A 15,645-nucleotide genomic window follows, 5' to 3' on the forward strand; every position below is an offset into this window, starting at 1 on the left:
AACAGGTCAAGTCTTCGCCAGCTATCTAAGTATTTATTTCTTTTATTTTGAAAGAATTTCAAGAAAATAGAAAATAAAGGCGACTTCACATGTAATAAAAAATGGCCCATATTTTTAAGTTTTACCCGATCTAATCTATATTGTATATATTTTAAAAGTACTAGCAAATTCAAAATCTGTATTTTTATAACCATTACTTCGAAAAGATATGGAGTTAAATTTGTGTTCTCACAACCATTGCTTTCACTCTCTTCTTCTCATATCTTCTACATATGCTTCAAGGGGTTATTTTTCGCTCCCCTCCCATGTGTCACCTGTTTGCAATGCAAGAAAATTGAAGAGTAGAAATCCATCATTGAAGGCCATTCAAAGTTTTGCGGTCGAAAATAGAATTTTTTGAGTTTGTTAGTTGTTTGGATTGGGTGTTGTTCCAATTGATTGAAAATATCAAAATAAGTTCAAAATTTAAATTTGAAGTGATTTGGAGTAGATTTGAGTTAAATTTCAAAAAAGACGCAAGGAAGAAGACGAAATCAGTTTTTTGTATAATTATGTATAATCTTGTATAATAGTGTATATGAGTGTATAAACACATTTTATACAATATTATACACTTTTATACGCCTTTATACAAGCGTCTGTAGATGAACTTCTTTCACGATTTTCAGTTACAATTCTTGTTCAAAACCAGTCCAAATCTCCATTAAATGACTTCAAATTTTATATACAACCTTCTTATACTATTTCTAATAAGTCTAAATAACACTCACTCCAAACTTCTCACAAAATCAAATTCAAAATTTAAACTCATATATTTAAGCTTATTAAAAATTTAATTTTTACCACCCAAATGGATTTAGTTTGTTGAACTAATATTTGAGTTACAGTTACTGATTCGAAAATTAATTTAAAAGCTTGAGCAATCTTTTTTAAAAATTAAATAGTAATTTCGAGAATCTATTGGAATTGGATGTTGAATCTTAGCCTATTATTTTTGGGTTAGTTGGTTGTAAATTAAAATGTGGGCTATAAAATTAAAAAGTAGTGAGCCCACTTGTTCTTATGTGAAATTTTCCCTTTTATTTTTTCCCTTAGACCGATTTTGTCCCAAATGGGTTTTTCGGCAAGGTTTTTAATGAGGCAACCATTGATCGTGTTAACTTAGAACAGTTCAACAGTATCTGAGGCCTTACCCCTACCTTGTGAGAACAGCAAGATTTACCACTAGCAAGAAATAATTTTTCTCTCAAATATATACAAATACCAATCTTTTTTTTCAAAGTTCTGATTTTCTTTTCAATTCCCTACAAGTGGCTCTCACAATTTTCTCAACCAGTGCACCTTTCTCCTTTGATGAGGTTTCTATGCATCAAAGTATGCTCTTTTCTGATAGTCTTAAGGTACCTCCTCTCTTCCTCTGCTGAAAATTGGTATTTTTCTTTTAATAGGATCTTGGAAATATGGAAGCTAATGCCTCTTGGTCGAGATAGCGGTAGAAATGACTACCTTTAGTTTTCATCCCTAGCATTTGATTCCAATGTTTACGAATTTGGAAGTTGCATATGGAATTTTCTTCTGCCCAATGTTTAAGAATTTGGAAGTTGACTTGGCGTTTAAAAATTTTGCTATAGATCTTGCATTTTGTTTCTTCAGGATTTAAAGAATCTGAAAAAATAACTTTACTCAGCAGCTGAATATTTTGAATTGTCTTATTCTAATGACGAGCAAAAAGAAGTGTGAGTTATCTGTCGACTTGCTGGAAAGCTCAATTTTATTTTTCATATTTTTTTTCGTATTGCCTCCGACATATTTCTCTTCATACAGTGTTGTAAATACATTGAAAGATTATGCCATTAAAGCCCTTGTGAACACTGTGGATCATTTGGGCTCTGTGACATATAAGGTCAGTGATCTCTTGGATGAAAAAGTTGATGAAGTATCTGGAACAGAGCTGTGTCTATCTTGCATTGAGCAGGTAATAATCTCCTATTGTTTTCGGATATCAAAACTTTATGAATACCTTCGTTAAAAGAATTCTGATAGGATAAACCATGGTGCTCTGCACAAAAAAGTGGCTACTATGTAACAGCATATGAGTGACTAATCCTCTTTCTAATGTCATATATTCAACTGTTTTTTGAAAAATACCTTTATGCCTTTAGTTATGTTCTTGTTCGCTCTTCTCTCCTCCTCCCTGCACAAACATATAAAGATCTTATAACAACAATACTTTTTATAAATAGGTTAATTGAATGGACTCCATAATCGAAGTCAAGATACTTACCGAGTTTCATTTGGTTGAAGAAATGTTGTTCATTGATAATCTTTTAAAGACTGCAAGATGCTAACACCCTTTGAAGAGCCAATGCTTGGACATATCAAATGCTTGGCAGTTGGCGGTGTGCAATTTTCTTATATTTTTCTGTCCGAAGAATTCTGTGTCTAGTTAATATTTTGTAGCTGAAGTGAATGCAAAAACACACACTTTCATCAAGAAGATTATACACAAAACCAAATAGGGAAGCTAGCTATGAGTCTTTTACAATAACAAGTATAAAAGTTAAATCGTTTTTACTTCCCTTTAGTTCTATTTTTTTCAAGGAATGTGAATAGTAAATAATAGGAAAAGAAGATAAGCGTGAATACGCAAATACTAGGGAAAGAAAAAGGTAAAAGATATGAAAGTTTTTGTAGAATTAAAATATCTATAAAATATTAGTTAATATGTTCGCTTTATTTGGAACAATAAAGATGAATGAGCGTAAATTGAAGCATAAAAATATCGGCAAAATACATAGTTTACCCATCATCGACCTTGCATCTAATCTCTATTAGACACTTGTTGACTACGTGTTTAATATTACACATCAAACCTTTAAAAAGTATGTAAATGATACAATACTTTTGACCAGTGTCTTGGACATGTGAAATGCCTACAATGTGATGCGTAAAAAAAAAAAAAATTTGCCTCACTTGACAAAGATCAACGGCTACTTTTGGATTTGGGCCCATTTTTTAATTCTTTCTTAAATTAAAGGAGTTAACCCTAATGACCACTTCTTCTTCTTCTCCCTATATTAAAAGCTATTTTGGAACCATTTTTAGAGAGAAAAAACCCAACCCCCATTTTAAGTTCTTTTATCTAATATTTTCAAGCTCGTTATATTCGTTAAAATCTTTGGACATGACTAGTTGCTTCGATTCCACTCATGTCATCTTATAACTTCGCTCCTCGACCGCTTTATCTTTCTAGTGATCTAGTGATGCGGGAAGGGAATGCCAGGGGAACAAAAAGGCGTGAGGAAGATTCTGCAACAAAATCAATTGAAAAGACAGAGAAGTCTAGTAAGCCTATCAATTCAAGCAAGTCCGACTAGTTTAGGCGCCGCCTTTCAGGCTTCTAAAAGCGGGTGATTTTAAGTCCAGAGAAATTAAAGTGCAATCCATAAGATAAAATAATTATTCTTCTGTCAATACTCGTATTAGGGTTCATAATGAATGGAGAATTCGGGTCCTTTTTGTCTATGTGGAGATGCAGCTGAACTAGTAATTTCATGGAGCATCGACAACCCTGGTCATTGATTTTACGTCTGTAAAAATTATGAGATAAGCTTAGATTGTTATAATCGTTATTTCAAAATTTTATAAGCTTCATTTTAATTTATTTTTGGATTTGCAGAAAGATAATAAAGCTTGGTGTAAGTATTTCACATAGTTTGATCCCCCGACTCATGAACACTTGAAACTAGTGATTTTGGGTCTGCTTAGGAAGAAGAGGTAGTTTGAAGCGCATTTGCAGGAATCTGGAAAACAGAGGAATTGGATGAGACTTTTTTCTGATTTTAGGATTAGTCATCGTTAAGGCCATGGTATTTGGTAGTTTTGAGCACTGCTATATAGTATAATGATAATCCCCTATTTTCGGTGTTCATGTATTTGGTTGATTGAAGTTATTGATGTTCTATGGGGGTTATCCCCTATTTTATTATAGTTATATTCAAGCTTTGTTATTATTAATATCGATTCAAGCTTCTCTTGTGTTACTTTTCTATTTAGCTTTGTTAACCAAACATGGGTAATGCAGCTTTTGTATAAAGACCGGCACACAATAATCAAATAAAACTTAAATATACTTCATTCCACAAAATAGGTGTTCATTGGTAGACATCAAAATGGATTAGCAAGTACTTAACAGAACATAACACTTGGTTGTCCTTGGCAACACTTAACAAAATATAATACTTTATTGTCCATAGCAATACTTAACAAAACATAGAACTTAAACTACAACCAAAAGTCTTCATTTCTTTTTCTGCTTCTTCGTTGGTTGAGATGATGAATTAGCTTGACTAAGATCGTATTGTGATGCTGCATCTATTTGAAGTTGTCCTGTGCTTATGACTTTTTTGCCCATCCATCTCATACCGGCACTTCTTGGTTGGTAATCACATTCCTCCCATGAAGCTGTAGACCTCTTAGTTTCGGTGCTAATGGCCCTTGAATTTTGTCCTCCACTCTGCCAAAATACAGCATATTTAGTTACAATATTACATTCAATAGAACGAAGACACACTAAATTATAGCTTTAGTTTCACTTACAGTAAAAGAAGTGAACCCACTACTGGCTTGAAAGAACCCAATTATATTGTCTCTACCTCTTCCAGCCCTTTACCTCTTGCAAAAACTCCCCTACCTCTTGCAGATTGTGAACTAGATATTGTAGTAGTACTAGTTCCTCTTCCTCTTCCTCTTCCTCTTCCTCTTCCTCTTCCTCTTCCTCTACCCCGTCGAGAAGCAGATGAAGAAGTACCAGTTGGTACAGTATTTCCAGCTGCATATATTTTCTTGGGGCATCCCCTCTTGTTGTATCCACACACACCACAGTTTGAACAAGTCATCTCCGTACATCTCCTTGAAAGCTTCCCATATTTTGGATATTTAGTTTCTTCTCTTTTTCTATTTTTTTTTTGTCTCCTAGGCATATTTCTAATAGGGAAGGTTTAATAGGGGGTGGCCTGCAGATGGCCACTATTTTATACAAGGCACTGGCTGATAAATGTTGAATAAACCTTCAAATAATTGGACTTATGATACCAATGTGCGATGTGGTGAATAGGTTCCATGTTCTTCAAATGCATGCTAGTAATTGCATGACAACATGGGATACCTTTAGACTACCAAAATTTGCAACTACAGGTCATAGTCACTAAGGATGCCATATGCTTGTACTTGGGATCTTCAATCTCATAGCCTGTTTCACCATTCCATATTGGAGTACACTTCATAGACTTTGCCAAATTATCCTGGTACACCTTCATTGCAATTAGGGAGATATCACATATCCAAGTCTCACAGAACTTCCTCATCTTACTTATCCTAATCATCAGCTTAATTCTAATTTTCTCAAATATTGTGATCAGTGTCTTGTGTCTCTCAGTCAGTATCCATGAATTGAAAGTCTCACACATGTTGTTGTCAATTATATCACACTTTCTATCACAATTAAAATAAGCTCTGCACCAGGTTTCTTTTCTGTGGTGGAGTAATCTTTCACATATATCATTCCCAAGCTTGCTGTCTAGCATAACAAGTTGGCCATTCAATTCTGCAACACTAGGAGCTCTTGCACATCTCCAGAAAGTATTTCTCCTCTCCAAGTCTCTCAACTCTTTTGACCAGTTTGTCAGGATGTGTCTAACATACATCATGTGTTCACACTCAGGCAATAAATCCCTGACAACATTAATTAAACCCTGAAGGATTAAAAAAATAGTTAAAAGTAGTGAAGGAAATAATTGAGCATAAAAAGTAAGGAAAATATTACCTTCTGCATATCAAACTTAATTGTAAGGTTTTTGTTATCTTCTAAGCTCAGATCTTCACTCAAACACTTCAGAAACCAAGTCCATGTGAAGGTGTTCTCCACCTCTACAACTGCTATACAGTTGGAAAAATCTAATCATTTTCATCTTTGGAGACAGCTACAAGAAGTTGTCCCTTGCAAACTCTTTTCAAGAAACATCCATGAAGGCCAATAATTCTTCTGCAGCTTTCAAGCCAACCCCTTTTCATGGCATCTAAACAAATATAGATTTTAGAAAATACCAGTTTTCTATCACCTTGATATTCTGCTTTTACCACACATTTACTCCCAAGATTGGTCTGCAAAATCATATCTCTATAGTTATAAAGTCTTTTGAACTCTTCATGCACATCACCAATAATTTCTTTCAGTATCTTAGCTCTAGCCCTATGGGCAGTTAATCTCCCTACATAGAGGTCTAGTTCTTGCTTTATTAATTTTATCAACTCCCAAACTTTCATACCTGGTTGTGATATAATTTTGCTCTCATAATGAATCTGTACCGGGCTCCAGAACCAGAATATGGACTCGGCACTAACAATGTCAAACACCAATCAATTCTTAAAAACAATTAAATTTTCATACTTTTAATTTTCATCAAAAATTCATAACTTGAGCTAGGGACCTCCGAATTCGATTTTGGGCATACGCCCAGGTCCCATAATTCGACACGGGCCCACCGGGACCGTCAAAATATGGATCCGAGCCCGTTTACCAAAAATATTGACCGAAGTCAACTAAAATTAACTTTTAAGGCATAAATTCTTATTTTCATCAACTTTCAACATAAAAGCTTTCCGAAAATATGCCCGGACTGTGCATGCAAATCGAGGAGGGTAAAAATGAGATTTTTAAGGCTTAAGAGCGTAGATTCGAGTTCTAAAATATAAGATGACCTTTTGGGTCATCATATTCTCCACCTTTAAAAAAGTCGTTCGTCCTCGAACAGACATAGAAAAGTACCTGGGATGGTGAAAAGGTAGGGATATCTACTCTGCATATCAAACTCGGACTCCCGAGTAGTTGCTTCAATAGGCTGACCTCTCTATTGCACTCGAACTGAAGGGTAACTCTTTGATCTCAACTGGCGAACTTGCTGGGCTAAAATAGCCACTGGCTCCTCCTCGTAAGTCAAATCCTTGTCCAACTGGACAGGGCTGAAATCTAACACATGGAACGGATCGCCGTGATACTTTCGAAGCATGGAGACATGGAATACCGGATGAACAACTGCTAAACTAGGTGGCAACGCAAGCCTGTAAGCTACCTCTCCCACTCTCTCCAGAATCTCAAAAGGTCCGATATACCTAGGGCTCAACTTGCCCTTCTTTCCGAACCTCATGACACCCTTCATGGGTGATACCCGAAGTAACACTCTCTCTCCGACCATGAATACAACATCACGAACTCTACGGTCGACATAACTCTTTTGCTTGGACTGAGCTGTGCGAAGTCGATCCTATATAATCTTGACCTTATCCAAGGCATCCTGTACTAAGTCTGTTCCCAACAACCGAGCCTCTCCCGGCTCGAACCACCCAACTGGCGACCGAAACCGCCTACCATATAATGCCTCATAGGGAGCCATCTGAATGCTCGACCGGTAGCTGTTGTTGTAGGCGAACTCTGCAAGGGGCAAGAACTGATCCCAAGATCCTCCGAAGTCAATAACACAAGTGCGGAGCATATCCTCTAAGATCTGAATAGTACGCTCGGACTGTCCATCCGTCTGAGGATGAAATCTTGAGCTAAACTCAACCCGCTTACCCAAATCACGCTGAATTGCCCTCTAAAAGTGCGAGGTAAACTGCGTACCTCGATCAGAAATGATAGACACGGGCACACCATGAAGACGAACAATCTCACGAATGTAAATATCTGCCAACCGCTCCGAGGAATAGGTAACTACCTCAGGAATGAAATGCGCTGACTTAGTCAGCCTGTCCACAATGACCCAAACTGCATCGAACTTTCTCTGAGTCCGTGGGAGTCCAACAAAAAAATCCATAGTGATACGCTCCCACTTCCACTCAGGAATATCTAACCTCTGAAGTAAACCACCAGGTCTCTGATGCTCACACTTTACCTGCTGGCAATTTAGGCACCGAGCTACATAGATAACTATGTCCTTCTTCATTCGCTTCCACCAATAATGCTGCCTCAAGTCCTGATACATCTTGGCGGCGCCCGGATGAATAGAATACCGGGAACTGTGGGACTCCTCAAGGATCAACTCACAAAGTCCATCCACATTAGGCACACAAATATGACCATGCATCCTCAAAACTCCATCATCTCCAACAGTAACCTGCTTGGCACCACCGTGCCGCACTGTATCTCTAAGGACAAGTAAATGAGGATCGTCATCCTGCCGATCTCTGATGTGCTCAAACAAAGAAAACCGAGCAACTGTACAAGCTAGAGCACGGCTGGGCTCAGAAACATCCAATCTCACGAACTAGTTGGCCAAGGCCTGAACATCCAAGGCAAGCGGTCTCTCACCAACTGGAATATATGCAAGGCTACCCATACTGACTGACTTTCTACTCAAAGCATCGGCCACCACATTGGCCTTCCAGGATGATACAATATGGTAATATCATAGTCTTTCAATAGCTCCAACCACCTTCTCTGCCCCAAATTGAGTTCCTTCTGCTTGAACAAATACTGCAAGCTCTGATGATCGGTGAATACATCACATGGCACGCCGTAAAGATAATGCCTTCAAATCTTCAGCGCGTGAACAATGGCTGCTAGCTCTAGATTATGAACAAGGTAATTCTTCTCGTGAACCTTCAGCTGCCGCGAAGCATATTTAATAACCTTGCCACCCTGCATCAATACCGCACCCAGACCAATACAAGATGCATCACAATATACTGTATAAGATCCTGAACCTGTGGGTAACACCAATACCGGTTCTGTAGTCAAAGCTGTCTTGAGCTTCTGAAAGCTCGCTTCACACTCGTCTGACCACCTGAACGGGACACCCTTCTGGGTCAATCTGGTCAACGGGGCTGCTATGGATGAAAACCCCTCCACAAATTGACAGTAATAGCTCGCCAAACCCAGGAAACTACGGATCTCTATAGTTGATGTGGGTTTAGGCCAGTTTTGAACTGCCTCAATCTTCTCAAGATCCACATGAATACCCTCTGCTGATACAACGTGACCCAAGAAAGCAACTGAACTCAACCAAAACTCGCATTTTGAGAACTTAGCATATAACTGGATGTCTCTCAGAGTCTGAAGAACGATCCGAAGGTGCTGCTCATGCTCCTCACGGTTGTGAGAGTAGATCAAGATATCATCAATAAATACAACCACAAAGGAATCCAAGTAGGGCTTGAACACCCGGTTCATCAAATCCATGAATGCTGGGGCATTTGTCAGCCCAAATGACATCACTAGAAACTCATAATGCCCATACCGAGTCCGAAAAGCTGTCTTAGGAACATCGAATGCCCTAATCCTCAACTGATGGTAGCCACATCTCAAATCAATCTTTGAAAATACCTTGGCACCCTGAAACTGATCAAATAAATCATCAATCCTCGGCAATGGATACTTGTTCTTGATGGTGACTTTGTTCAACTACCGATAATCTATACACATCCTTATCGATCCATCTTTCTTCTTCACAAACAACACGGGTGCACCCCAGGGCGAGACACTAGGTCTAATGAAGCCCTTATCAAGCAAATCTTGCAACTGCTCCTTCAATTCTTTCAACTCTAGCGGGGCAATGCGATATGGCGGAATGGAAATAGGCTGAGTTCCCGGAGCCAAATCAATGCAGAAATCAATATCCCTGTCGGGTGGCATCCCCGGCAGGTCTGCAGGAAATACCTTTGGAAACTTACGAACAACCGGCACCGAATCCATGGAAGGAACCTCCACACTAGAATCGCGAACATAAGCCAAATAAGCTAGACACCCCTTCTCGGCCATATGCCAAGCCTTCACATAAGAGATAACCTTGCTGGCAGAATGGCCAAGATTCCCTCTCTACTCTAATCGAGGCAACCCCTGCAAGGCTAAGGTCACCATCTTGGCGTGACAATCTAATAAATCATGATAAGGTGACAGCCAATCCATACCCAGTATGATATCAAAATCAACCATGTCAAGAAGTAGAAGATCTACACGAGTTTCAAGACTTCCAATGGTGACCACACACGAACGATAAACATGATCTACAACAATAGCATCTCCCACTGGTGGGAACACATACACAGGAGCACTCAAAGAATCACGGGGCACAACTAAATAGGAAGCAAAATAGGATGACACATAGGAGTAAGTAGATCCCGGATCAAATAGAACTGAAGTATCTCTACTGCAAACTGAAACAGTACCTGTGATAACAATGTCAGATGACTCAACCTCAGGCCTGGCTGGAAAAGCATAACACCGGGGCTGGGCCCCACCACCCTGAACTACGTCCCTGGGACGGCCTCTAACTGGCTGGTCTCCACCTCTAACGACCTGACCTCCACCTCTAACAGTCTGGCCTCTACCTCTGGCTGGCTGAGCAAGTGGTGCAACAACTGGTGCCAGAACCATGGCACGAGAACTCTGATGCTGTGAGGTACCCTTTGCTCGAGGGCAAAATCTAGTAATGTGCCTTGGATCACCACAAGTAAAACATAACCTCGGATGTTGTGACTGCTGACCCTGAAACTGACCCTGTCGACCTGAATAACCACCTTGATAACTCTGGAGTGGAGGTGCACTAATAGGAGCTAGTGGTGCACTGTAGGCTAGCTGGTCGGAATAATGCATCGGAGGGCCATGACCACCTGAGGCACCGTGGGATGCCTGGAGCGCTGAATGAAATGGCCTGGGAGGATGGCCTCTATCAAAAGTACTCCTGCCTCTAGATGAGGCACCGCTGAACTCACCGGAATGACGAGGTCTCTTGTCAGACCCCTGACCTCCCTGAGTAAAAACCATTTCGACTCGTCTGGTGACATTAGCAGCTGCCTGAGAAGAAATCTCACTCCCAGTCTCCTTAGACATCTGCAATCTAATAGGCTGAGCAAGTCCATCAATATACCTCATCACCCTCTCTCTTTCTCTCTCTCGGTGGGAAGCAGAAGAATAGCATGATGGGCCAAATCCATAAAACGGGTCTCATACTGAGTAACAGTCATATTGCCCTGTTGGAGACACTCAAACTGACGGCGACGCTCCTCTCTCAATGTGATAGACAGAAACTTCTCTATGAAGAGCTGAGAGAACTGGTACCAAGTAAGAGCAGTCGACCCAGCTGGTCTGGTCAACAAGTAATCTCTCCACCACTTTTTGGCGGAACCAGTCATCTAAAATGCAGCAAAATCGACCCCATTGGTCTCCACTATACCCATATTTTGTAGAACCTCGTGACAACTGTCAAGATACTCCTGAGGGTCCTCTGAAGGAGCACTACTGAAGTGAACAGGAAAGAGCTTGGTAAACCTGTCCATTCTCCATAAAGCCTCAGAAGACATAGCTGGCCCATCTCCGACCTGTGCCGCAATAACCGACTAAACTAATCCGACTGGCTGAGCTACTGGAGCCTGATACTGGGGAGCTATCTGCTCCGGAGCGGGAGTGGTGGGAGTCTGGGCTCCTCCTCTAGCCTGAGAGACTGCTGGTGCCATAGGAAATGCGCCAGTCTGGGCCACACTCTCCATAAGGCCCACCAAACGGACCAAGGCGTCCTGAAGTACTGGGGTAGCAATGAACCCCTCCCGAACCTGAGCTGGTCCGGCAGGAACAGTCTGGGCTGGAACCTCCTCATCAAGCTCTATCCGAGGCTCCACTGCTGGGGCTGCTGCTCGGGCTCTAGACTGAGCCCTGCCCCCTGCCTCGGCCTCTAGCACGGCCTAGGCCTCGACCTCTGCCCCCGCGTAGGAGCTGCCACTGGAGGCTCTGGCTGCTGCTCAGCTGAGGAAGCGGTACGTGTTCTCGGCATCTGCGAGAGAATAAGAGTAGAAGAGTTCAATCAGCATTAAGAAAGCAAAATCGCACGACGGAGAAGAATAGAAGTAAAACTTGTTCCTAAACTTCATAGCCTCTAGAAGATAAGCACAGACGTCTCCGTACCGATCCTCTAGACTCTACTCAGCTTGCTCGTGAATCGTGAGACCTAGGCAACCTAGTGCTCTGATACCAACTGTCACGACCCAAAATTTTCCACTGACGGGACCGTGATGGCGCCTAACATTTCACTTGCTAGGAAAGCCAACGTTAGAGAATCATTAAACCAATTCTTTATTCTCATTCAGTAATTAACAATAATTAACTAAGATAAAATATAATAAGTACGGAATATCATAAAACTGTATTAATTACTACCACCCAGATCTGGAGTCACAATTCACGAGCATTCTAGAATTTACTACAAGTAATAGTCTGGAAGAAATACAACTGTCTGAATGAAAGAAACAGTAGAATAGAAATGATAGATGTGAACTTCAAGGTCTGCAAACACCGACAGATCTACCTTGAGTCTCCGGACAGCGGACCAATAGCAAAATCTCGATCAACCCGAGCCGATATCAAAATCTGCACATAAAGTGTAGAGTGCAGTATCAGTAACCGACCCCATGTGTTGGTAAGTGTCGAGCCTAACCTCGACGAAGTAGTGACGAGGCTAAGGCAAGGCACCTATAAATCAACCTATACAATTTAACAGTGTATATATATATAACAGAAATGAAGAACTAAACAGGAAATGTCGGAAGGGGAACATACTAAGGGGATTACAAGATAAATAACTACAACAGAATGATCATCGGGGCAGTCAATATACCATGAATCAACAGGAATAGTGAATACAGTAAGGAAAAATACACGACATCATCCTTCGTGTTTTTAATCTCAATCTCACCATAAAATTTATAGAAATGACACGGCATTATCCTTCGTGCATTAACTCTCATATCATGGCACGGCATCACCCTTCGGGTTTTTACACTCACAATATGGAACGGCATCACCCTTCGTGCTTTTATACTCACAATATGGCACGGTATCACCCTTCGTGCTTTTACACTCACAATATGACACGATATCACCCTTCGTGCATTAACATTCTCCCTTACCATAATGCAATGCATAAATAACAACAGGGAGATAGAATAACAAGTACAAACCTTACTTCAATATTTGGTTCCACAATATAAATCTCAACTTTTAAATAAATACTCGATTACCAACAGAAAATCCGTAAACATGATAATGACGATCAATTTAACAACACTAGTATAACACGTAGCAATTAGTCATAGGAAGAGACAATATAAGAAAATGGAAGAAACATGGAAAAACAGGTAAATTGGCGGCGCATAAGTACTCGTCACCTCACATATACGCCGCTCACATGAATTTCACTTAGCAAGTAATCTAAGATTTCTAATTCCCTCAAGTCAGGGTTAGACACAATACTTACCTCGTTTCAAAGGCCACTTAATTCTCAATCACAACTTTTCCTTTGGAATTCACCTCCAAACCACTCATATCTATTCAAAAATGACTCAATAATATCAAATATTGCTAAAGAAATCAATTATATTGTATAAATTAAATTTCCCAAAATTTCCTCCAAAAAGTTGAAAAATCGACCTCGAACTGGCTTGGTCAAAATTCGAGGTTCGGACCAAAATGCACTTACCCATTCACCCCGAGCCCGAATATATAATTAGTTTTGGAATCCGACCTTAAATTGAGGTCTAAATCCTCAAATTTCCGAAACCTCTAGTTTCTACCCTAACCCCTAATTCTACCATGAAAACTCTAGATTTTAGGTTGAATTCTTGTAAAATGAAGTAAAAGATTGAAAGAAACGAGTTAAGGAACACTTACCTATGATTTGGAAAAGAAAATGTCTTTGAACAATCGCCATAGTCCTCCTATCCTTTCGAAACGAGAAGAAAAATGGCTGGAGTCTGAATTAAATGAACTCACTGCCCAGCGACCTTCGCACCTGCACTACTTTAGTCGCACCTGCGCATCCGCACATGCAGACAGGACATGCGCTTCTGCGGAAAAGGACTAGGCCAACTAGGGCCGCACCTGCGGACAGGGTTCCGCTTCTGCGGTCCCGCTCCTACGGAGAGAAGTATGCATCTGTGAAAAAAATGAAGTTCGGGCCTAGGTCGCACCTGCGGGGCTATCGCTCGCACCTGCGAGCTCACACCTGCGACCAAAGGCTCGCAGGTGCGGGAACACTAGATTTGGTGCACCGGCAACCTTGTTGAGATTTGAACTCAACTCGCGCATCGCCCGAATGGCACCCGAGCCCTCGATGCTCCAAACGAAACATGCATGTAAGTCTAAAAATATCATACGGACTTGCTCGCGCGATCAAATCGCCAAAATAACACCTAGAACTACGAATTTAGCACCAATTCAAATAAAATTCTCAAGAACACTTTAAAATTTCTATTTTCTCAACTGGACGTCAAAATCATGTCAAATCAACTCCGTTTCTTACCAAATTTCACAGACAAGTCTTAAATATCATAATGAACTTGTATCGGGCTCCGAAACCAGAATACGGACCCGGCACTAACATTGCCAAACACCAATCAATTCTTAAAAACAATTAAATTTTCATACTTTTAATTTTCATCAAAAATTCATAACTTGAGCTAGGGACCTCCGAATTCGATTCCGGACATACGCCCAGGTCCCATAATTCGACACGGACACATCAGGACCGTCAAAATATGGATCCGGGCCCGTTTATCAAAAATATTAACCAAAATAACTAAAATTAACTTTTAAGACATAAATTCTTATTTTCATTAATTTTTAACGTAAAAGCTTTTCGAAAACATGCCCGGACTGTGCACGCAAATCGAAGAAGATAAAAATAAGATTTTAAGGTTTAAGAGCGCAGATTCGAGTTCTAAATCATAAGATGACCTTTTGGGTCACCACACAAATGCACGATATAGAGTATGAAAAAAAAATGAAACTCCCTTGATGTCATTGTAGCCTCCCCGATATAAGTGTGGCCGGCAACACACCGATAAGATGGACTCTACTTGACACGGCTCCATAGACTTCTTAGGACTCGACTTAGAACCTAATGCTCTGATACCAAGTTTGTCATGACCCAAAACCACATGACCGGTACCCGGCACACTACTCGACCCGAGCGAACCAAACCATGTGATGCACCCAAATCATATGCATGAAAACCAATTTAACTGCGGAAGCTCCTTGAAAATCATATACATTTTCAAGTTAAATGATAAAATATTTTTCAATTCAAAATCACACATGACGCCTTTCATGATAATAATATTGAGACTAAGTAAAATAAATATACTTTCATATATGTCGTGTACAACCCTGTTACTATAATCTTTCACAACTATCTATGGAGCCTCTATACCAAAGAATAGAACCAACAATTGGAGTGATTTCAACAAAATAAAATAAGGAAGAATATGATAACTACTACGAAATAAAAGTCGTGCTTCATAATACCTCGGAAAGAAAGTCATCCTAGCCTGACCGCATGCCACGTATCATACATCATCCTGAAACATGTAAAGTAAGCAGGGCCCTAGAGGGGGGCCCAAAGGGCTGAGTACACCACATCGGTACTCAACAAGTGTCATAGACTCTCTCTAACTTAAGTTCTTTGGACAAATTTTATAAAAATAATGCACTAATATTTTGATATAAAACAATAAAAAAATTTATCAATTCACGACCCTTGTTATTTTAAATAACAACTAAGTGAAATATAACCCACAATATAAACTTTTAAAACATTTACA

General features: G+C 40.0%; 1 protein-coding gene across 1 annotated transcript; it reads right to left on the minus strand.

Moving 5' to 3' along the window:
* Positions 1-5,174: 5,174 nt before the first annotated feature.
* Positions 5,175-6,324, minus strand: LOC138908134 (uncharacterized). Its single transcript, XM_070198776.1, has 3 exons — positions 6,120-6,324; positions 5,825-5,955; positions 5,175-5,753 (listed from the first exon to the last, which is right to left on the minus strand). Exons 1-3 carry the CDS (start codon positions 6,322-6,324, stop codon positions 5,175-5,177), a joined length of 915 nt encoding a protein of 304 aa, XP_070054877.1.
* Between the last annotated feature and the right edge of the window lie 9,321 nt (positions 6,325-15,645).

The sequence above is a fragment of the Nicotiana tomentosiformis genome, chromosome 3 (assembly GCF_000390325.3).
Source record: "Nicotiana tomentosiformis chromosome 3, ASM39032v3, whole genome shotgun sequence".
Lineage (NCBI taxonomy): Eukaryota > Viridiplantae > Streptophyta > Magnoliopsida > Solanales > Solanaceae > Nicotiana > Nicotiana tomentosiformis.

What these genes read in the sequence shown, in the direction of transcription:
- LOC138908134 (XM_070198776.1), bottom strand. Translation starts at nt 6,324, where the DNA reads ATGAAAGTTTGGGAGTTGATAAAATTAATAAAGCAAGAACTAGACCTC. An exon ending in GGTAAAAGCAGAATATCAAG is followed by an intron (nt 5,956 to 6,119) that starts GTGATAGAAAAC and finishes GAAAATGATTAG; the next exon opens with ATTTTTCCAACTGTATAGCA. An exon ending in TTAAGTTTGATATGCAGAAG is followed by an intron (nt 5,754 to 5,824) that starts GTAATATTTTCC and finishes TTAATCCTTCAG; the next exon opens with GGTTTAATTAATGTTGTCAG.